This window comes from Protopterus annectens, chromosome 4.part0 (assembly GCF_019279795.1).
Source record: "Protopterus annectens isolate FY-2018-M chromosome 4.part0, PAN1.0, whole genome shotgun sequence".
NCBI classification, from domain to species: Eukaryota; Metazoa; Chordata; order Ceratodontiformes; family Protopteridae; genus Protopterus; species Protopterus annectens.
The window spans coordinates 539,220,707-539,239,115 of NC_056733.1; the positions used below are offsets into that span (position 1 = coordinate 539,220,707).

Genomic DNA, 18,409 nt, shown 5'->3' on the forward strand with positions numbered 1-18,409 from the left:
GAGACGACTTCTGAACATTTATGGTAATGCCTAGATGCTGGGCCAAGGATAAGGAATAATCCCTGGCGGAGCAGAGCAGATGCCTGGTGGGGGGCGGTGAGGAGCCAGTCATCTAGGTATGGAAAGACCTGAATTCCCTGAAGTCTCAGGTGGGCTGCTACAACTGCCATGACCTTGGTGAACACCTTGGGGGCTGTGGTGAGGCCGAACGGGAGAACCCTGAACTGAAAATGACTGGCTCCTATCCGAAAGGGGAGAAACCTCCTGGACTGTCTGTCCATGAGAATGTGGTAGTACACATCCTTGAGGTCTATGGAGCACATCCAGTCGTTCTCCTGTAGAAGAGGGAGAATAGATTGCAGAGTGACCATCCAGAATTTCTCTTTAGCAATGAACAGATTTAGAGTTGACAGGTCGAGAATTGGCCTTAAGTCCCCCATCTTTTTTGGCACCAAAAAGAACCTGGAGTAATTGCCTAACCCGGATTGCTCTGGGGGGATGTGCTGTATGGCCCTTTTTTCTAGCAACTTCTTTATTTCTGAAGCCGCCGCCTCCCTCTGATTGGGTGGGACATCGGGGATGCGCTTTGTTAGTGGGTGAAGATTCATAAAGGGGATAGTGTAACCTCTGGATATTATTCGGAGCACCCAACGATCTGCAGTAATGGACTCCCAACTTTGTAGGTGCCATGAAAACCACCCCCCGACTACCTCCAGAGAAGGACAGCCGGGCAAGCCCTCAGGGCTGCTGCTCAGTTCGGTCCGAGAAAGGTTATCTGGACCCGAAATTCTTCGGCCCCCCTCTGCCTCTGGGCCGGCGTCCACCTTGTTCTCCTCTGCCTCTGAAGGACGAAGGGTCTGGAGCGGGATGGGACTGCTGGAACTTCCAGAACCACATCTTCTTTTGTCCTCCCTGGTTCCTTGAGAAGGACCTTTGAGGATTCGAGAAGCGGATCCCAACAGCAGACAGTATCTTCCTGTCTTCCTCGCTCTGGAGCAGCATGTCGCGGACGGTTTTGCTGAACAGCGTAGAACCGTCAAAGGGAACGTTCGCGAAGGACGCCTTGAAGGATTCCGCAAAGGCAAAGCCAGGCATGGCGCTGCAAGGCAACCCCTGCCCGCTGGCTCTAGTCGCTCTCTCTGTGGCATGGGAGAAGAAGCCGCATGGAAGTGTTAGAAATTGACTTTAGAGTGGCCATGCGAGCCAAGAAGGTCCGTTTGTCCTCGGCCGCCATGGACTCTGGGGGAGCTCCAGCATATTCTTTTATCAGATCCCGCTGGAGTCTAATGACGTGTGCCAGATAACTCAGCGCCCTTATAGAAAAGGTGGCTGAAGCAAACATCCGCTTTCCAATACGGTCCATCATCCGAGACTCCTTATCAGGCGGATGGACCGAGGAACTTTCTTGCGCTAGTTCCTTCTTGGTGGCAGCCGCCACCACCATGGCATCTACTGGGGAAACCTTTATTCCATGCCGTTTTGTCAGGGGGAGGACTAAGTATCTTGTCCAGTCTTCTAGGGATTGGCTTCACGGTGTCCGGCTCCTTCCAAGCCCTGGTAGTAATCAAGTCTACCAGGGGATCAGCAGGGGGGGACACCCAAGAGGTAGACGGGCCTGCGTCGAATGCCTCCAGAAACACAGACTCATCCGAGGAAGGTTTTTGGGCTGACCACCCCCTCTAATATGCAGCATTTCCATAATGTCCCCAAAGGAGATGTCTTCACGGGGTGACCTTGGGGAACCTTCCCCTTCCTCTAAGTCCGTGTCCTCCGTGAGGGACTCGGGGGCGTCCAAGTGCCATCTCTTGCACTTTCGTTTGTGAGGGAGCTCCTCGGCGGGGCTGTTTGAGGAGGCCTCACCAACAGGGTCCTGTTCCCCTATGGGAACCAACTGGAGCGCCGGCGCAGGCTGTTCCTGGGGCTGATCGATGGAAGACAGGCCCAGTTGCGAGGGAGTGAGGTGTGGATCCGCAGCCTGGACCGGGGACCTGGAACTCTTCAACAGCACCCTCTCCACCACGTCAAAAGCCAAGGGCGAACCACTCTCCCCTGGCTCCGAGAGTAGCCCCCTCGGCTCCGACGTGAGGACCGTGGTCGGAGCCGACGCGATCGGACCCGAAAGGGGAGTGTGCTCCGACCGAAACGAAGCCGAAGACACACTGACCCCTGTGGATCCGAAGCTCGGCTTTTGCGTCTCAGATGGGGTGGGGGTGTGGGCATTATCTGGGAAAGACGGTCCAAGGCACTTGGTCCCCGATAGAGGCCAACCTGCATATCAATGTTTTGGAGCTGAGGGCAGTGTTGCTAGCATTGCAAGCATTTCTGTCTGCTCTTCCTCAAGGAACTATTGGAATTCAATCAGGCAACATGTTCATAGACTGGTACATCAACAAACAAGGGGGAACCAAATCCTGTCCCCTCTATCGAGAAGTCCTCTGAGTATGGCAATGGGACATTGCCTCCAACTGCTTTTTGATAGCAATGCACATCCCAGCGTGTTCAAACTTTATAGCAGACGAGCTAAGCAGATGCATTCTAATGCCTCATGAGTGGTCTCTCAGTCCATCGCTGGGGAAGCTTTGCTGCGACCTTTATGCTTCACCCCAAAACAACAAGTGCAGAAGCTACTTTGCCCTCATCCCCCCCTCCGGTGTGTCCCTGAGAGATGCTCTTTCCCCGATTGTCCCCCGGATCTCCTATATGCCTTTCCTCCCTTCCCTCTGATCCCACTTTTCCTCAAGAAAGCAGCCAGGTTGAAAAGCAAAGCAATCCTCATTGCACCCTTCTGGCCTCAGCAAATTTGGTTTCCCTTCCTATGGTCTCATCTAGTTCACCGTCCTAGGATTCTAAACCCTCAGACTCGCTATTTGGTTCGTCCAGTTCCTGTTAGTTGCCAGCCATAATGATATTCCATCCCCAGTACGAAAAATTTTCCTGGCATCCCATAAACCATCGATCAGGAATCTCTACCTCAGTAAATGGAATAGATTTTCAGTCTATGCTTGCAATAATAGCCTTAACTCCTGTTCAGCCCTGATAGAAAAAGTTTTAGAATTTTTGGCCATTCTTTGGTAAGGGAGCTTCCGCTTTTGCTATTAAGGTCATTCTAGCTGCCATCTGTAACTTTCATAATGGCTTTGGAGATCTACCCTTAATTTTTCAGACTGTTAGTTCTTCCTCAAGGGAACTATTCATTTTAAGGTCTCCATTTAAATATCCTCTACCACCATGGGACCTAACTATTGTCTTGCAATCCCTGGTACTTAGTTTCTCTCTTGGAAAACACTACTACTTATAGCTATAACCTCTGTAAGATGAGTTTCTGAATTGCAAGCATTATGTTCAAAGCCCCCTTACTTAATTTTCCATAATTACACTCAGGACCAATCCATCCTTTCTTCCAAAGGTGGTCTCAGAGTCCATCATTAATCAGACAATAGACGTACCTGTCTTCTTTCCAATTTTTTCCAATAAAGTGAATATTGCTTACACCTGTTAGATGTTCACAGACAATTACGTTTCTATCTCAAGAACTAAAGATTTCAGGAGATCAGACCAATTATTTGTCTCCACCTTAGGAAAATCTGTCTCTCAGGTTAACTTATCAAAATGGTTAAGAGATTGCATTACCTTCATTTATAACAGAAAAAAATATGAAACTTCCAGTGCTAGTGAAGGCACATTCCACCAGGTCTATGGCTACTTCAGCTGTTTTCCATTCTAAAGCTTACATGAGTGAAGTATGCGCAGCAGCAACATGGGCTACACTGCATACTTTTATAACTCATTACAAATTGGATTTGGTCTCCAGGGGAAGAGCTGCCTTTGGTTCTATGGTTCTCAGGAATATCCTTCCGTAGGGCCACCCAGGATCTAAAGTAACTGAGGACTCTGTCCCACCAGTTAAGAATAGATGAAGATTGACATCATCAGATAAAGAAGGTATGTCTTACCATCTATTCTTGACATCTCACCCTCCTTCCCCCTCCTGTGGATTCCTGGCATGACGATCTTTTGTCCTAGATTTTTCTGTTAGGATACTCCTTGGACATGACTTCTTCATTTTGAACTACTTTCCATCTGTTCTATACGTGTGCAATTTCAATCTGTGGGAATGTAGAGAGGGGCATTCTGGGTAGACTATTAGCTTGAGAGTTTTTTTTTTGGCTGGAGTGAGCTATATAACAGCTGGATCAGTTACGATCCATTAATCAAGAATAGATTAAGATCGACAACACAGATGGAACATTATGGTAAGACATAACTTCTTTTTTTAAATTCAGTAATTCTAATAGTGTTTTTATATTTTTTATATAATTGCTTAATTGTGCATATAGCTTTATATTGTTTAGCAGTATGTGTGCTTTGTATTTTATGTTGTTACCACATGTTATAGTAGTAACCACATGAATTTTTAAAAATTGTTCAGTGTTTCTAAAATTCTTTTTTTTTTTTTATTTGCACATATAATTGCATTATGCCTGAGCAGTCTGTAAAGACTTGATTATGGATCAGTGCATATGTCTCATTATCAGACAAGTAATTAAAGTAAAATGAAATTAAAATTGTTTGTGGTAGAATGTGGTACCCATTATATTAGCCATTTCCATTTCCTGATTACATCTTCAATTGTCATATCCTTCCTAGTAGGCTACATATTTGAGTGCCTAAAGCTGTTTATCTTCTCTGCCTCTTCACTGTGATGCACTTGGCAGCCTATATTAACTGGGCAACAATATTAGAAGGAAGTATTCAAAAAAAGCTTGTGCAGTGCAGCATATTGTTGGGAGGATACTGCACTCCTCTGTGAGTTGTCCATTGGGTAAGATGTTAAACTGAGGTTTCATTTGCTTGAGTTGGTGGTAGCTCAGATGAATGTAAAAGATCTTGCAGCATCTGTCAAAAAGAGTACAGGAAGTTTTCAGATTCCCTGGCCACCTCGGGTCTCCCCTGAAAATAAGTCATTAGCGTAGTGGGACTGACAGTCAACAAAGGATAAATGAACCCAGTTCCTCCATTTGTTTATTAATCAGTTCCCCCTTTTCTGTTTCTGTTATGTTGCAGGCATTTGATCCCGTCCCATACATACACTGTCAGCTCCCCATTTTATGTCCCAACACGTCCACATTTTTGTCTTTATCCCAGATTTTGATTATTTCTATACCTGCCTGTGTTGTTGATCATGATTAAGTTCCTAAAGTACCTATGAACTAAACCTTTTCAGAACAGTAGCAGTAGCAGTAGCAAACAAAACAAACATGAAAGTAAGACCATTTGGATAATATGTCATTTGAAATTTTAGATAAGACTAAATATAGTAATGCTTAAATTAATATATTAAAAGGCATAGTAAAATGGAAGAAATAAGATGGAAGTAAATATTTTGAGCTAACTGAGCAATGGTATCAGAAGTTGAATATATTTAGTCAAGCCTAGCTTAAGTGGTCAACAATCTTAGCATGGTGATACTAGAAAACAAGATGTAACATCTGCATCAGGCAAATAAAAAAAACGGGCTTCTAAGTCAATAGTCACTTGAATGCATTAATGCTCTTCAAAAGATGTTTTGAAGTTGTGGAACACTAGTGATAAAAAAATTTTAAGAGAGCACTGAGAAAAATATCCAGGTAAGTAACTTGGCAAGCATCTCCTTAAGGGCAAGTAAAATCATCCTTCTGTCCAGAAATAAAACTGTAAACTTGTCCCGGAAAGACATAGTCTGTGACAACAGTGTTGACAGCTGTCGGAAGAATGTAGTGTTTTTTTTAACACCTTTATTGAATTATCACTTGTATCATAGGCAAATTTACATTTATGTAAAAGCAATCAAACCATATTTGCAAGTTTATATTTACAAGCATTGTACATCACATGTATTGTTGTACATCATGTAATCTAAGCAACGTTATATAAATTATTCAGAGATTGCCTTCTCTAAAACCTCATTCTACCAACAAACCATTTTCTGCATGAATTGTTCCAAATATTTCCATTTTTAAGCAAGAAACATCTTTATTAAATTATCAGTTATTACACAGACAGTCATACATTTATATAAATGAAAACAAACAGTATTACCATAGTTTTGTTGCAAACATTATACATCACTTATAGTCTATGCAGTTATTGTCAAACATTCCATAGCTCATTCAAATCCTGCCTTCTTTTAAATCTTTCCTCCTCCAAAACATTATTCTGCTTGTATTTTTCCCCACAATTCCCATTTTGTCTAAGTAATTTGCTCCTGCCCATTTCTAAAGATCCCATTTCCATTTGTTGTATCTCTGTTACTCTGTTCACTACTTCTAGCACTGTTAGTTTAGACGTTGATTTCCATTTTCTAGGAATTGCTTTTTTGGCAGCCACCAAAATTAGACTCAACAAGGCCTTATAATGTCTAGGCAATTCCAGTTCTGCTCAAATGAATCATTTCCTTAGTTATACCAATTTGCTCGCCCGCTATTTCTGAGAGTAGTCTGCAGGGAATTTTTAAAGTCTGCCAACTCATTACACTTCCAAGAATGTGCTGTTCTTGAAGATACTCTTGTGAGAGATCTGTCTGAAGACAATAAGGACGTTAGTCGAAACTGACAAAAATAGCTGTCAGCTGCAGATGGATGCAGAAACACCAGTAGCGGTCTTTCCAAAATAATGTCAGGAATAGTAACCAACATAATTCACAAACCCTCTAAAACCTGGAGAAAGTCAGAGTAAGAGAAAGGAAGCAGAAGAGGTTCTAATGAGCCCAGAACAGAAGTACCTATAGCAGTCGGTGTCAAGGCAAAATTCCTTGGAAACAAAATGAGAAATGAAGTGTTACATACTCATACTCAACTGTCCTATGGCATGGCAAGTTACATTTCTCTCATAGACTGGTCACATCTAAAACAAGCCCAGATATTATTGATATATGTTGCAGATGAAGGCATTAAATTGCCTGGGCAAACAATACGAAGATACTCAAAAAAAAATTAAATAAATAAATAAAAAATAAAGATAGTAGCTGACATTAAAATTAAACCAGCAAGAACATACCATCAGCCATCTTCTGCCCATTCCACTCAACAAAGCCATGTTATGACTGGTAGCTTTCCCATTTTACCAGGTTCTCAGCATTACATTACTTCACCTCCAGTCCCTTTTTGTGGTCTGCTTAACATGCCATTGTTTTCCCTTCCTTCCTTTCCTCCTTTCATGCCCAACCTCATCAACTTATTATTCTAGCCTTCTCCTTCATTCTCATTTTAAACATGTTCCCAGTTTGTGTATATTTCCAGTTCCTCATTCAGCACCACTGTCCTCTAGAGACCCTTGCTAAGAGCGTCTATTTTTTATTATTCCAATATAATAAATACCCAGTCCTCCTCCCCAACCCATCTTCAAAAGTGAAAAGGAATTTATGCTGTTCTGTCCCATTCTTCTTTACAATGCTGGTGTACAGCACATGTAGCTCTTTGGAAAAAGCTTCCATATTGCCTAATTTATTGCAAGTTCCCATTGACTTGTTGGTCTGTTTTACTCCTAGTTTACTGGTCCTTCTTATTAAATGAATCACTTTGTGTCAGTTAACCCTGTCCTTGGTAAGCACACTGGTCTTGATCTAGCATTCCTTGGCTAGTGTGGGGTCTGGGACTGTTTCTGCCTTTTCTGAGCTCCTGTTTTATTATTTTTGCACCTGATCAGTCTATTAATCAATGTGCTTATTAAAAGCACTTCTACAGGCTTCTTTAAGCTGCTCTTGTTACCCCCCCCCCAAATCTCCTAATCTCCGTTTGGTGTCCTTGCACCCCTTACCTCAGTGGACCTCCTGACTTTTGTGCTCTCACCGCTTTCTCCTCCTTTGCTTCTGTCTTCATCTCCTGTAATCCTGCTTCCTGTTGTCCATTTGTTACCATTACTTTATGCACTTCCTCACTTCTTGTTCTCTTGTCTCCTGCCTCTCATTTCATGTTTCCTTTCTTTTTGCAATCCTACCTCGTTTTTAGCTTTCTCTAAACTCACTCTGTTTTTTTTTTTTGCTGCTATACCACTCCCCTTCTTGGCCTCGTTTTCTTTGTCCACTCCCTGTTCATCGCTCCACATGTGTACTGCAGTAATCTCCGTTTGCAATGCCACCTTTGAGTCCCTACTTTTAGCCTTCATTCCTTTACCTTCTTTTCGGAGTCTTTACATAGTCTAGAAACCCCCCCCCCCCCGAACAGGCCACTGTTGCACCACATCCTGTAGATGCTACCCTTTCTTCTTCTCCATGATGACCTGTTACTTGTTCAGCTTATACTTGCATTCCTTTGTCTCTTGCCATAAGATGCAGTTATTTCTCTTAATTCCATTTTAGCTTATGCTCAGCTTGTCCTTATTTTTGCCTTTTTTTCTTGGTCCAGCACAGACAGAGTCAGTTCAAACCGTAGGTTTCACTTGTGTAGCTTGTGTTACTTCTCTTTGATGTGCATTCTCTGTTCTCACCATGCACTTTGTTACGTGTTAGCTTGCATCACCTTCTTGTTCATTAGTGACAGTGCTGGCTTGTGTGCTTCTGCCCTTTCTGAAACATTTAGAGATGAACATCAGTGAAGGATAGCCTCTTTTTGTAACCTGGGTTATGTGTTGTCCAGGACACAGAGTGCAGTACTTTGTTTTGAATCGTTTCCTCCATAGATTTATGTAAACATCTTTTCTATCATGTCTTACTGCAGTGGTCAGGGGAGCACCAGAATTGAAGCTGATTTGTATGTTAGGAGTGCTGAGAGGAGTATTGAAAATAACTTTTTTTGTTTGTGTTACAGATGGCAGCATTTTGCACCTTTTCTTTTACTACCTGATGAACCTGAATATTTTGACTGTGAAGGCACGTGTCGGCACTACTGTGGATGTGTACATCTCTGTCAGCGCCGGGTAAGGAAATGGATATCACTTTTAGTTATGTTTGTACATTTTTTTCTCATGGATGCATCATATTTGCATTATTAAAAATATAATGTAAAAAAATAGCCAGTAAAGTTGGGGAATAGTCAGGGTATTTTGAAGTGCAGCTGTTGTCTTCTTGCAGTTCTCCACCACCATTAAACCCTGACTTCTCAGTCAGATATTTGACACAGTCTCACCATCAACCACCATTCAGTACATGGCTGTACAGCATAGTATTTTGTCAGCTTTGGCCACTTTTTTTGCATATTGATGGTGATGGATAAGCTTCAGTAGTATCTGTATTTTTTAAACAAGAAATGTCTATTAAAATCATGTATGACATAGATCATGTTACATTTATATAAGTGAAAATAAGCCATAGCGACACAGTCTTAGTTGCAAAAATATATTATAAACCGTGCCATCACAAATGTAGCTGCAAACATTATACGTTACTTTTAACATATCCAGTCACTGTTAGTCAACCATTACAAAGCTCATTCAAATCCTGTCTTCTTTTAAATCTCATTCCTCCTCTGCATGTATTGATCCCACATTTCCCATTTTTCTGTATAATTTGCTCCTACCCTTTTCTAATGATCCCAGTTCCAGTTGTTGTATCTCTTGTTACTATCTTCGCTGCTTCTAGTGAAGTTGTTGGTTTAGACTTTGATTTCCACTCTAGTAGTTTCTTTTTTGGCAGCCATCATAATTAGACTCAGCAAGGCCTCAAAATGTTTAGGCAATTCCAATTCTGTATCCTAGGTCAAAAAAATAATTTCCCTAGTTACTCCAATCTGCTCACGCAGCATCTCCGACAGAACAGTCTGCAGGGAATCTTCAAAGTCTGCCAACTCATTACACTGCCAGAAAACATGTTCCCAGTCACCTGTTTCCTCCCCACCACACCTCCAATGCCTGCTGTCCATCTGAGGAAAAATTCTTTGAAGTCTGCTTGCGGTGTAAAATACCTAATGTAAATGCTTTACCTTCATTTTGTCTCGCGTGGTATGTGCAATCGTCCTGTTGTGCGACCCATATTACTGAAATACCGAACATTTTGAAGGATCAAATGTTGAAAATGGTTTGCTGGATAGCCATTCCCGATATTTGATCCATGTGTTTGAATGGCAAAAAAGCATTCGCTTATTTGCCATTCAAACACATGGTGAATCGGCATTGTCGTTTTTTGCAGCCGTACTTTCGGCATTATGCACGTCGGACACACGGCGGATGACAATTCAAAGGTAAACCACAAATACTTCAGGCAAAGATCCTAAATCTTCTAGATTTTGTTGCATATTTGGGAGACTTGCACACATCTCCCCATTGTTTCTTTGTGAATTGCTTATCTAACCTCCTCTGATTGATTCTTACAGTTATCATGCGATATTTTATATGCTGTACTAATTATTCCTTTCTTAACGGCATCTTCTGTTCCAGAGTCTACTAAAAACTCTACCAGTGCTGGTCTTTCGTTTAGGACTCCCCTTTTTCTTTCTCTTTGCCTCTCCTCCTCTACTGTCCAGCAAAACCTTCCAGATCTTTATAGGATTTTTCCTTCCTAGCTTACAAACTTCTACAGGAATACTGTCTATTCCTGGGGACATTCCTGTAGATTGGTTATACATCACCATTTTTATCTCCTCTCCTCCTATCCTGTTAGTAATTGAGCCTCCTCTCCCTCTAGCCTTGGCATATTTAATTTTTCTATAAACATTTCCATTTGTACCTTTTCTTAATTTCTGTATTTCTCGCTTTAAACAGACTTTCATAGAATTTCCAAAATATTTCTTGTACTTCTACAGGATCCTTTATCTTCCTTGTTATGGTCTCCCTTTCTACTTTCTGTTCCCTGAGTCATTGTGCTAAATGTTTTTGTGCTCTAGACTTATCAAAAAACAGTTGCTTAACAGCAATCTTTCTATATTCATGCATTTTATCGAGGTAATCCCCTATTTTCTATTTAGCATTCTGTAGTTGCTCCTGTTCTTGTTCTATGAGATTCCCCATTTTGTAGTATCTAATATTTGTCAGTCTAAATAATTCTTGTTACTTCTTAACCATATTTACCCTATTTTTTAATTCCACTTTATTTTTATCCCATTCCCTAGCTATATTTTCAGAAGAAGTTTCTATCTTCTCTAATAGCTCCTGAATAATTTTCGCTACCCATTCCTTAAATTCCTGCCTTTTCAACAGATTCAACATTACCCTGTGTTTTTATTTTGATTATTGTTGGCGTATGATCTGAAGTACTTATTGGGTGTGTATCAAGACCGTCACTTAAATGCACATATTCCTGTGAAATGTATGTTCTGTCTAGCCCAGCCCAGTTTTGGTATCTTGTGGAGTAATATGTAAATTTAATCTGAATTCCTAGTACTGAATTCACATATTCTGTGCCAAGTATTTTCATAAATATCTTTAAAAATCTATCCTTCTTTGTTTATATTTCCCTTTCTGGCCCTCCAAGACGCATCTTCACTGTAGCAAATCAAATTCCAGTCCCCAAGTTATAAGTAATATTCCTTGCTGAAAGCTGATTTTCACCCAGAATTTTCTTTAGCTCCATTATAGCAGCTTTTAGTGGAATGTAAATACATGCCATTGTAATCCTCCTGCCTTGCCAGTAGTGTATTTTGTCCTAATTTCTGTATAGTTTGGCAGCCCCAAATTCCACCTGTTTGCATTTTTCTTATACTAACACTTGATGCCAATTCACGTTCCATTTCTGCAGTCTGTGTAGATCTTTTAACCCTCTCCCTCAACAAGATCTTTGTTCACTGAACCCAACCTAGAGTCCTCTCCTTACCCGTTCATGCTTTATAATTCAACTCGGTCAGAAATCCATGTCTTAAAAATATAGATTGTGGCACAATTATCCAATGAACACAACTCTTTGCTTTCTTGTCATCAAATAATTGTCTTATAACCATAATTTTTGTGATCTCTACCTATGCCCATGTCCTTTCACAGCCCTAATAAACTTCTTTGTGGTATTATACTTAAAACCTTGCTGTAGTTCAGGATTAATTATATCACTTACAACATGTATGTCTCTTTCCTTTATAATTTTTTGTTATATTTCACTGACAAGTTGGGGGGGTGCTGTAGGAAGCCAGTTGCTACAAATGTATCAGTTGCCTTTCGCAGTTAAAAACAGAAGTATTTTTTTTGTTTTCTCCCCAAGTTGAAGAGACGAGGGTGAAGGGCATGAATGTGGAATGAATTAGTGGTAGTCAACCTTTTTAGCTCTTCAGCTCAAGAACTGAGGGGTGGGTCATCAAATCATGGACAGGCCACAGGTGCTACATGAGCCAAGTATGGCTGTGATAGACTGCATGGATGGTTATTACTTTCTTGTAGTTTCTTGTAGTTTAGACTGAGTTTTAAATGACTACCCTTCATCCATTTGAGTAAAATCCAAACATTCTTGCAGAAGTGGCCACAGCAGACACCTTTTCCAGATAAAGGGGTAGAAATTAATGAGTATCTTATGAATAACAGAGGACCTCATTCCATCCTTGAATGAGCGACAACTGGCCAAGAATGAGAACCTGTTCATGAGACCCTGTTCACTGTGCAACAGTGCATAGTCTTCAAAGAATTTAATCCTGACTTGCACATCTTTAAGTACACCCTGATAGGTAGGGGCAAGACAACTGACTATAGATAGCAATTCATGAAGTCAGTAAGATTCTTATATTTTTCATGAAGCTGAATTGAAATAGATTGAGGAGGTCATATGAATATAAGTGCCATTTGAGCTGAACCAGTGATTTTCCTCAATAATTTTGCCAGTAAAAGGCAGTTAAAGTTAGTTCCGTAAATCTTAAGGTATGCCATTCCAGAGATGATTTCTTGGATGTGGTCAATCAATGTCTCTTTCAAAATTAATTTGTGAAACACAGATCTTGCAAGAAGGTTTGACAGTCCAGAGAGTAACTGGGTTTTAACATCCAGTGGCAGTTTTTAACCAATATGAGTGAAGTACAGTACACCCTACAGGTCATAGACTGCATTCAGAAAATCTCCTCGAAGATTTTGGAATAGTCAGTATATATAAACTTTTTTCTGGTTTCTGTTGGGTCACAGTAAAACAAGATAATATCCTTGCTTGGATCACTTTTGCAGTATTCCTATACTAAGGAGTTGTTCTGCACAAGGTGAACTGATGGCCAGCCACAGTATGAAGACCAAAACCTTCCAGACACACCATACATCTGGCGTATGACCTCAACCCCACGTGCATAGAGGTACATGAGCAGATAAGATCTCCCAAGAATCTTGCTGCCAGTCTGCATGCAGGACCTTTGCTCCCATTGATCTGTACATCATGTTGTTGCTGTTGCTACCATTGCCTACACTTGCGTAAAGTGCCTGTTGGGGCACTTTCTGTTTTCTGGTCTTTGATGATGTCGGCTTACAGAAGGAAGTGTAACTGTGGTAGGGTAGGCAGATGTCTTCTAGGTTCATAGGTGTTTTACTAGGCTAATGTCAACAAGGGCCTTTTTAAGCCTTGCCATGCATCCCAAATCTCTGAAAAGTTCTGGTACCCTTGATAAGTGTAAGAAGGGGCTTGGGAGAGGAACTATTTACAGACTGTCTGTGTCCATTAGAGATGTAGGTACCAAGCCAGGGATGACTTTTTTTTCCCCATCCAGTTGTCCAAGTTACACTTGAATTGGGTTAGGAAGGAACTCTGCTTTACATGAATGGGGAGCCTGTTCAAGAGACTGGGTAATCTCTGGGATACATACCTGTTTCTCTGGCGGGTTTTTATTTATAACAAAGGCAAGGTTTAAGTCTTTGGAACGGGTAATTCTGGTGCTGTTTGTTTTGTGGCTATGCAGGACGCCCATCAGCGTGGGGTCTGACAGTGCCATGTATGCCAAGCATAGATCTCCCCTCAAAAGCCTGTAGGAGACGCAGTACAGGGGAGGGCCTTGAGGCGGTCTGCATAGGACATTTTACTTGCGCCCTGTATTCTTTTAGTGAGAAACCTCTGTGGAAGTTCCATTTGTTGGATATGTCTGGTTAGATACATACCAAAGGGAAGGCATTGTACTCTGTAATAGGTCTGATGAATACCAAATACAGCAGAACGATGCTTTCCTTGGACTTAGATGCCATACCTTTGTTTATAAGTTGCGCAATATAGAATTAATTCCTCACCACTGTAGGCACATGATGGTCAAAGGTTAGATTATTATCTATGTTTGTCCTGAAGTCCCTGACTACTGGGTCAGCTCTAAGGCGTGCGTTGTCAATATGATAGTTACCAGGGGTGGATAACTTCCCAATGGGTACTGTTTTGCATTTCTTGGCATTTGGTTTTAGTCCATGGCTCTGACACCAGTTGTTTGTCTGCGTCAGCCCTTCCTGGAGAACATCTGTGTGAGATTCCATGACAGCTCCTAATTTGCAATCATCTGCAAATTTAGTCAGCCAGAGAACATTGACACTGGCCTTGGCTTCAGAGAAGTAAATGCTAAAAAGGAGCGGTCCAACAACAGATCCCTGACGGACTCCACTTGTAACTAGCCTTCTTCTAAAGTTCGGCTCCCCAGTTCTGATTTCCTGGGTCCTGTCTGTGAGTCAGTTGGCTATCCACTGGGTGACATACAGATTTGTACCTAACCTCCTGACTTTGTCATCAATGCCTTAGTAGGGTATTGTGTCAAATACCTTGGCAGGATCAAGGTAGGCAGTGTGAACCATTTTTGCCCTTACCATTGCTTTGGTGACTTTCTTAAAGAAGTCCAGCAGGTTGAGATGACATGACCTGCCCTTGATGAAACCAAACTGGGTTGGGTGAAGTATGTGGAGGTTTACTATATCATTATTGCTTATTTCCATGATAATTCTTTCCATGGCTTTGCATACAAGACTAGTGAAACTTGTGGGTCTGTAGATGGTGCACCTTTGTGCAGAGGGATGTGTGTAGCTCCTCTGCATTCATGAGGCACGATGCCTGTTTGGAAGCTACAGTTAAATAGTAATTCCAGATGGTCTGATAGATCGTATTTCATGCTATTTAGAAGGTATCCTGGTATATTGTCTGGGCCCACTGATGCAGTGTTCTTGGCCCTAGGGAAAGCATTAAGGACCTGTTCCCTAGTGATAGCAAGGGTAGTTATTTCCTGAGGGAATGTTGAGGGGGAGAGAGGGGGTAAAGTTGGAGCTAAATTTATTGGCTAGTAAGTTTGCCGTATCTTCTGGCTCAGTATAGGTTGCTCCATTTTGCAATGAGTTCGGCGCACAATTGTGTATTGCCTTTGAGGTTGTGGTCATAGTTAAAGAATACCTTGTGGTAGTCTTTATCCTGGGGTACCAAATATACCTCAGATTTGGCTTTGATAGACTTTTTGTCCTCTGAGTTGTTTGTGTAGTTGAGAGTGCTTTTATCCTGCTGGGTGTTTAACCTCCTAATTTTTGCCATTATTTTCTTATATAGCCTATTGATTTTGTGATTCCACCAGGATTACTTGCTTTTTGGTGGGTAAAGCTGCCTTGATGCAGATATTAACATGTTTGTATAGGGTTTTTGTGAACAGTTCTGTGTAGGCAGCAGTGTTCTCAGAGTTTATGGGGGCTTGAAATTTTGCCAGGTTATCACTTAATAGCAGAAATTTAGCGTTCAAGTAGTTCCTGAATATTCCAGGGTTAGCTGAGGGTCCAGGTTTTATTTTTACTTCAAAGGAGACCATTTTGTGGTCTAACCTTACCAGAGGAGACATTACACTACGGAGAGTGCAGTGCTCTCCCTTATTAGTGAGGACCACATTCAGTATGGTTGCACCTCTGGTTGGTGTATTATTAATCTGGTCTAGGAAGTTTGTGTTTACAAAATCCAGGAGACTCTGTGCCTGTACATTTGGTGTCATGTAGGATTCCCAATTAATGGTGGGGTAATTCAAGTCACCCATGAATATGGTAGTGGGTTGGATGGTGAATGTTTCCAGTTTAACTGCATGGTGTGGGTTTTCTGGGTCTTAGAGAGGAACTTATAGCTTGCAAGGAAGTGGCATTGGCTTTTGTCTATGGTGATTTGAACATGGAGTAGCTCAAGTGTATTGTCCTGTTTGACCAGCCTTGAGGTATATTTAATTTTGATAGCTAATCTAAATGTGTGGAAAGCATTATAGCCTGGCACTGTCGGTGTGCTCTCTGCTGCTTTAAACCATGTTTCAGTGACCACACAGACCTCATCATTTTCTAAGGTGAAGAGAGCTTCTAGGGAGTGAAGTTTTTTTTAGACTCCTAGCACTGTGCAGTAGTACCTTTTAGATTTTCTTGGTTTTGATGTGCTATGTCAGAAGTACTTTCAGTTTGGTATTGCCAAAAAAGGCAGTATGGGGGAAGATGGTGTTTTAGCTGATATTCGAAAGCCTAGCAGGGAGAGGTGCAGAACATCCCTGACAAAGCAGCATGATGTGTTGACCCTCTCCTTCCATGCCGACAAATATTGCACCCCCTTAGAGTGACACCAGAAGCTAAGTCAGTTAAAGTCATTCATCTTTTGTTTATTGTGGCATTATCCTTGGAGAAGATTAAATGGTGCTCAGTGCTAGGCTCATATTAGCCTGGGATACATATTCTGAGAGCTTCATGATGTCTGTCTTCATGTAGTGTAGGGAGGTACGTTTCAGATCATTTACACCCCTATGGACTATGAGTCATACTGATACTTGTGATTCAATGACCTGAGTGTGTGCATAATATGGTGGATCATAGCCCCTGATAAGCAACTGGCCGTGACTTTCTCCTTAATCAGCCTGGTGAGAGGGACATCAGTGTGTCCTTATGATGGAGTGTCTAATAACCAGAATGTTGGATTGTGTGGTGGCTTGCCTTGTGGGCTTAGAAGTAGAGGTTCCATCAGGTGTGGCTGTATGTGATGATGTGGGTGTTGTTTTGAAAGAGTGCATTCAGGACTGCTGAGGGTATTTGTTATGTTTACTTCATCTAGGAGGTCTTTGGGGTTGTAGAAGGTTACATTCAAGTGCCTCAGCATGTCTGGGTCTATATGTCTGCTTTGAATTGTGTGTGATGGGTGCAGTGTATGTACATCTGGCAGCCTTATTGACATTAGGAATACTTTTATGTGTGAGCTTTGCCTCCAGTGACATTGTGTAAAAGATCTCCATTCTCAGTGTTGAACTTGATTACAGAAATGGCAAACTCTGCCAGTTGCTCATCCCAAAAACCCCTCATACCAGACTTTCCTCTATAAATACTTTAGAGACCAAACTTCAAAAGTGTTTTGCCCAAACCAAGATGGCAAAACCCTTGGCCTTGTACGTCTTGGTCACGCCCAAAATTAAGGTCAGGAAATCAAGGCCCGAATCTTTATATATCCAGTCTGATTTGAATGTACCCACTGAGATGCAGCAGGAATCCATTGGACTCCTCAGATGCCTGGTTCACTGCCAGAGGTGAGTATGGTGTCTTCCTGACTGAGCCTTCCTTGATGGTAGAGAAGAGAGAACCTAGTGATCATTTCAGTGGGACAATAAGGCTCACCTCAAATCCTTGTTAGGAAAGAGGTTCCAGGCATTTTAATTGAGGTCTGCCTGGTTTCGGAACTCTCATTTTTGTTAGGGCGAATATCATGCTGGGAAAAAAAAATGCACCAAGCATGTCTCTCCTTCTTGGACATCTCAGGAAAAAGAATGGCTTAGATTTTGTGAAGGTCTATACAAGGCCATTTTGTCTTTGAAGCCCCCTTCCTTCCTCCCTACTACTTCACAAGGCATCCCCCCAAAGAAACAACATGAGTCTTCTCCTAACAGGAGGAAGAATTGGATTCTTATGTGGATACCTTAGCTTATTAATCTCAAATACATTCTTCTGGGCAACTTGCATCAGGTGATGAGGACACCTTGTCCCCTGACACCCCCATAGAAGACTTCCTTTTGGGAGATTTAGGATGATGCAAAATTTTGAATGGATATCTAGATAAGTCACTGATATGAAAAAAAAGATACTGTGACTTAATCAGGTAGGATCTCTAAACCCAACTCTAATCCCTGTGTTGTAGAGGCTTTCCTGGCTGCCTTTGCATCCAGTTCTCTGGATTTCCAGCCTCTGGCTCCCAGAAAGCCTGAAAAGTTTTAAGGTACCTGAGCACATGCAGTTTCTCTACAAAAGCCCTGCAGTAGACCCTTTAGTTTTCTCTGTCACTGCTGATATGTCCACCAAGGTTTTACCAGCAACTAATGTGTTGTCATCAGAAAAGAGGTTGTAGAGCCATGGACTGCTATGGTAAAAAGGTCTACACCTGTGTCACCTTTGCCTTTTGGGTCCTAAATTATGAGACTCAAATGGCAAAATAACTTTAGCATTTCTAGGGGAATTAAATACATGTGGTTTATTGAGAGGATTGTGAAGATAAGGCACAAGTGAATCCCATGCTCAAACTACACAAGTATCCAGGTGCTGTGTAAATGTTGCTATGTTGCTGCAGAGGCTTCCTCCTGAGTTGCAGTCACTGACTGTT

The 18,409-nt window shown here is 41.8% G+C and overlaps 1 protein-coding gene across 2 annotated transcripts in view; it reads left to right on the forward strand.

Moving 5' to 3' along the window:
* THOC5 (THO complex 5) overlaps positions 1 to 18,409 on the forward strand; it is a 1,209,707-nt gene that overhangs the window by 809,858 nt on the left and 381,440 nt on the right. For both annotated transcript variants that reach the window (XM_044068466.1, XM_044068467.1), the window contains one exon: positions 8,784 to 8,892. In XM_044068466.1, the coding sequence (XP_043924401.1) occupies positions 8,784 to 8,892 (109 nt within the window). The remainder of the gene's footprint in view (positions 1 to 8,783; positions 8,893 to 18,409) is intronic.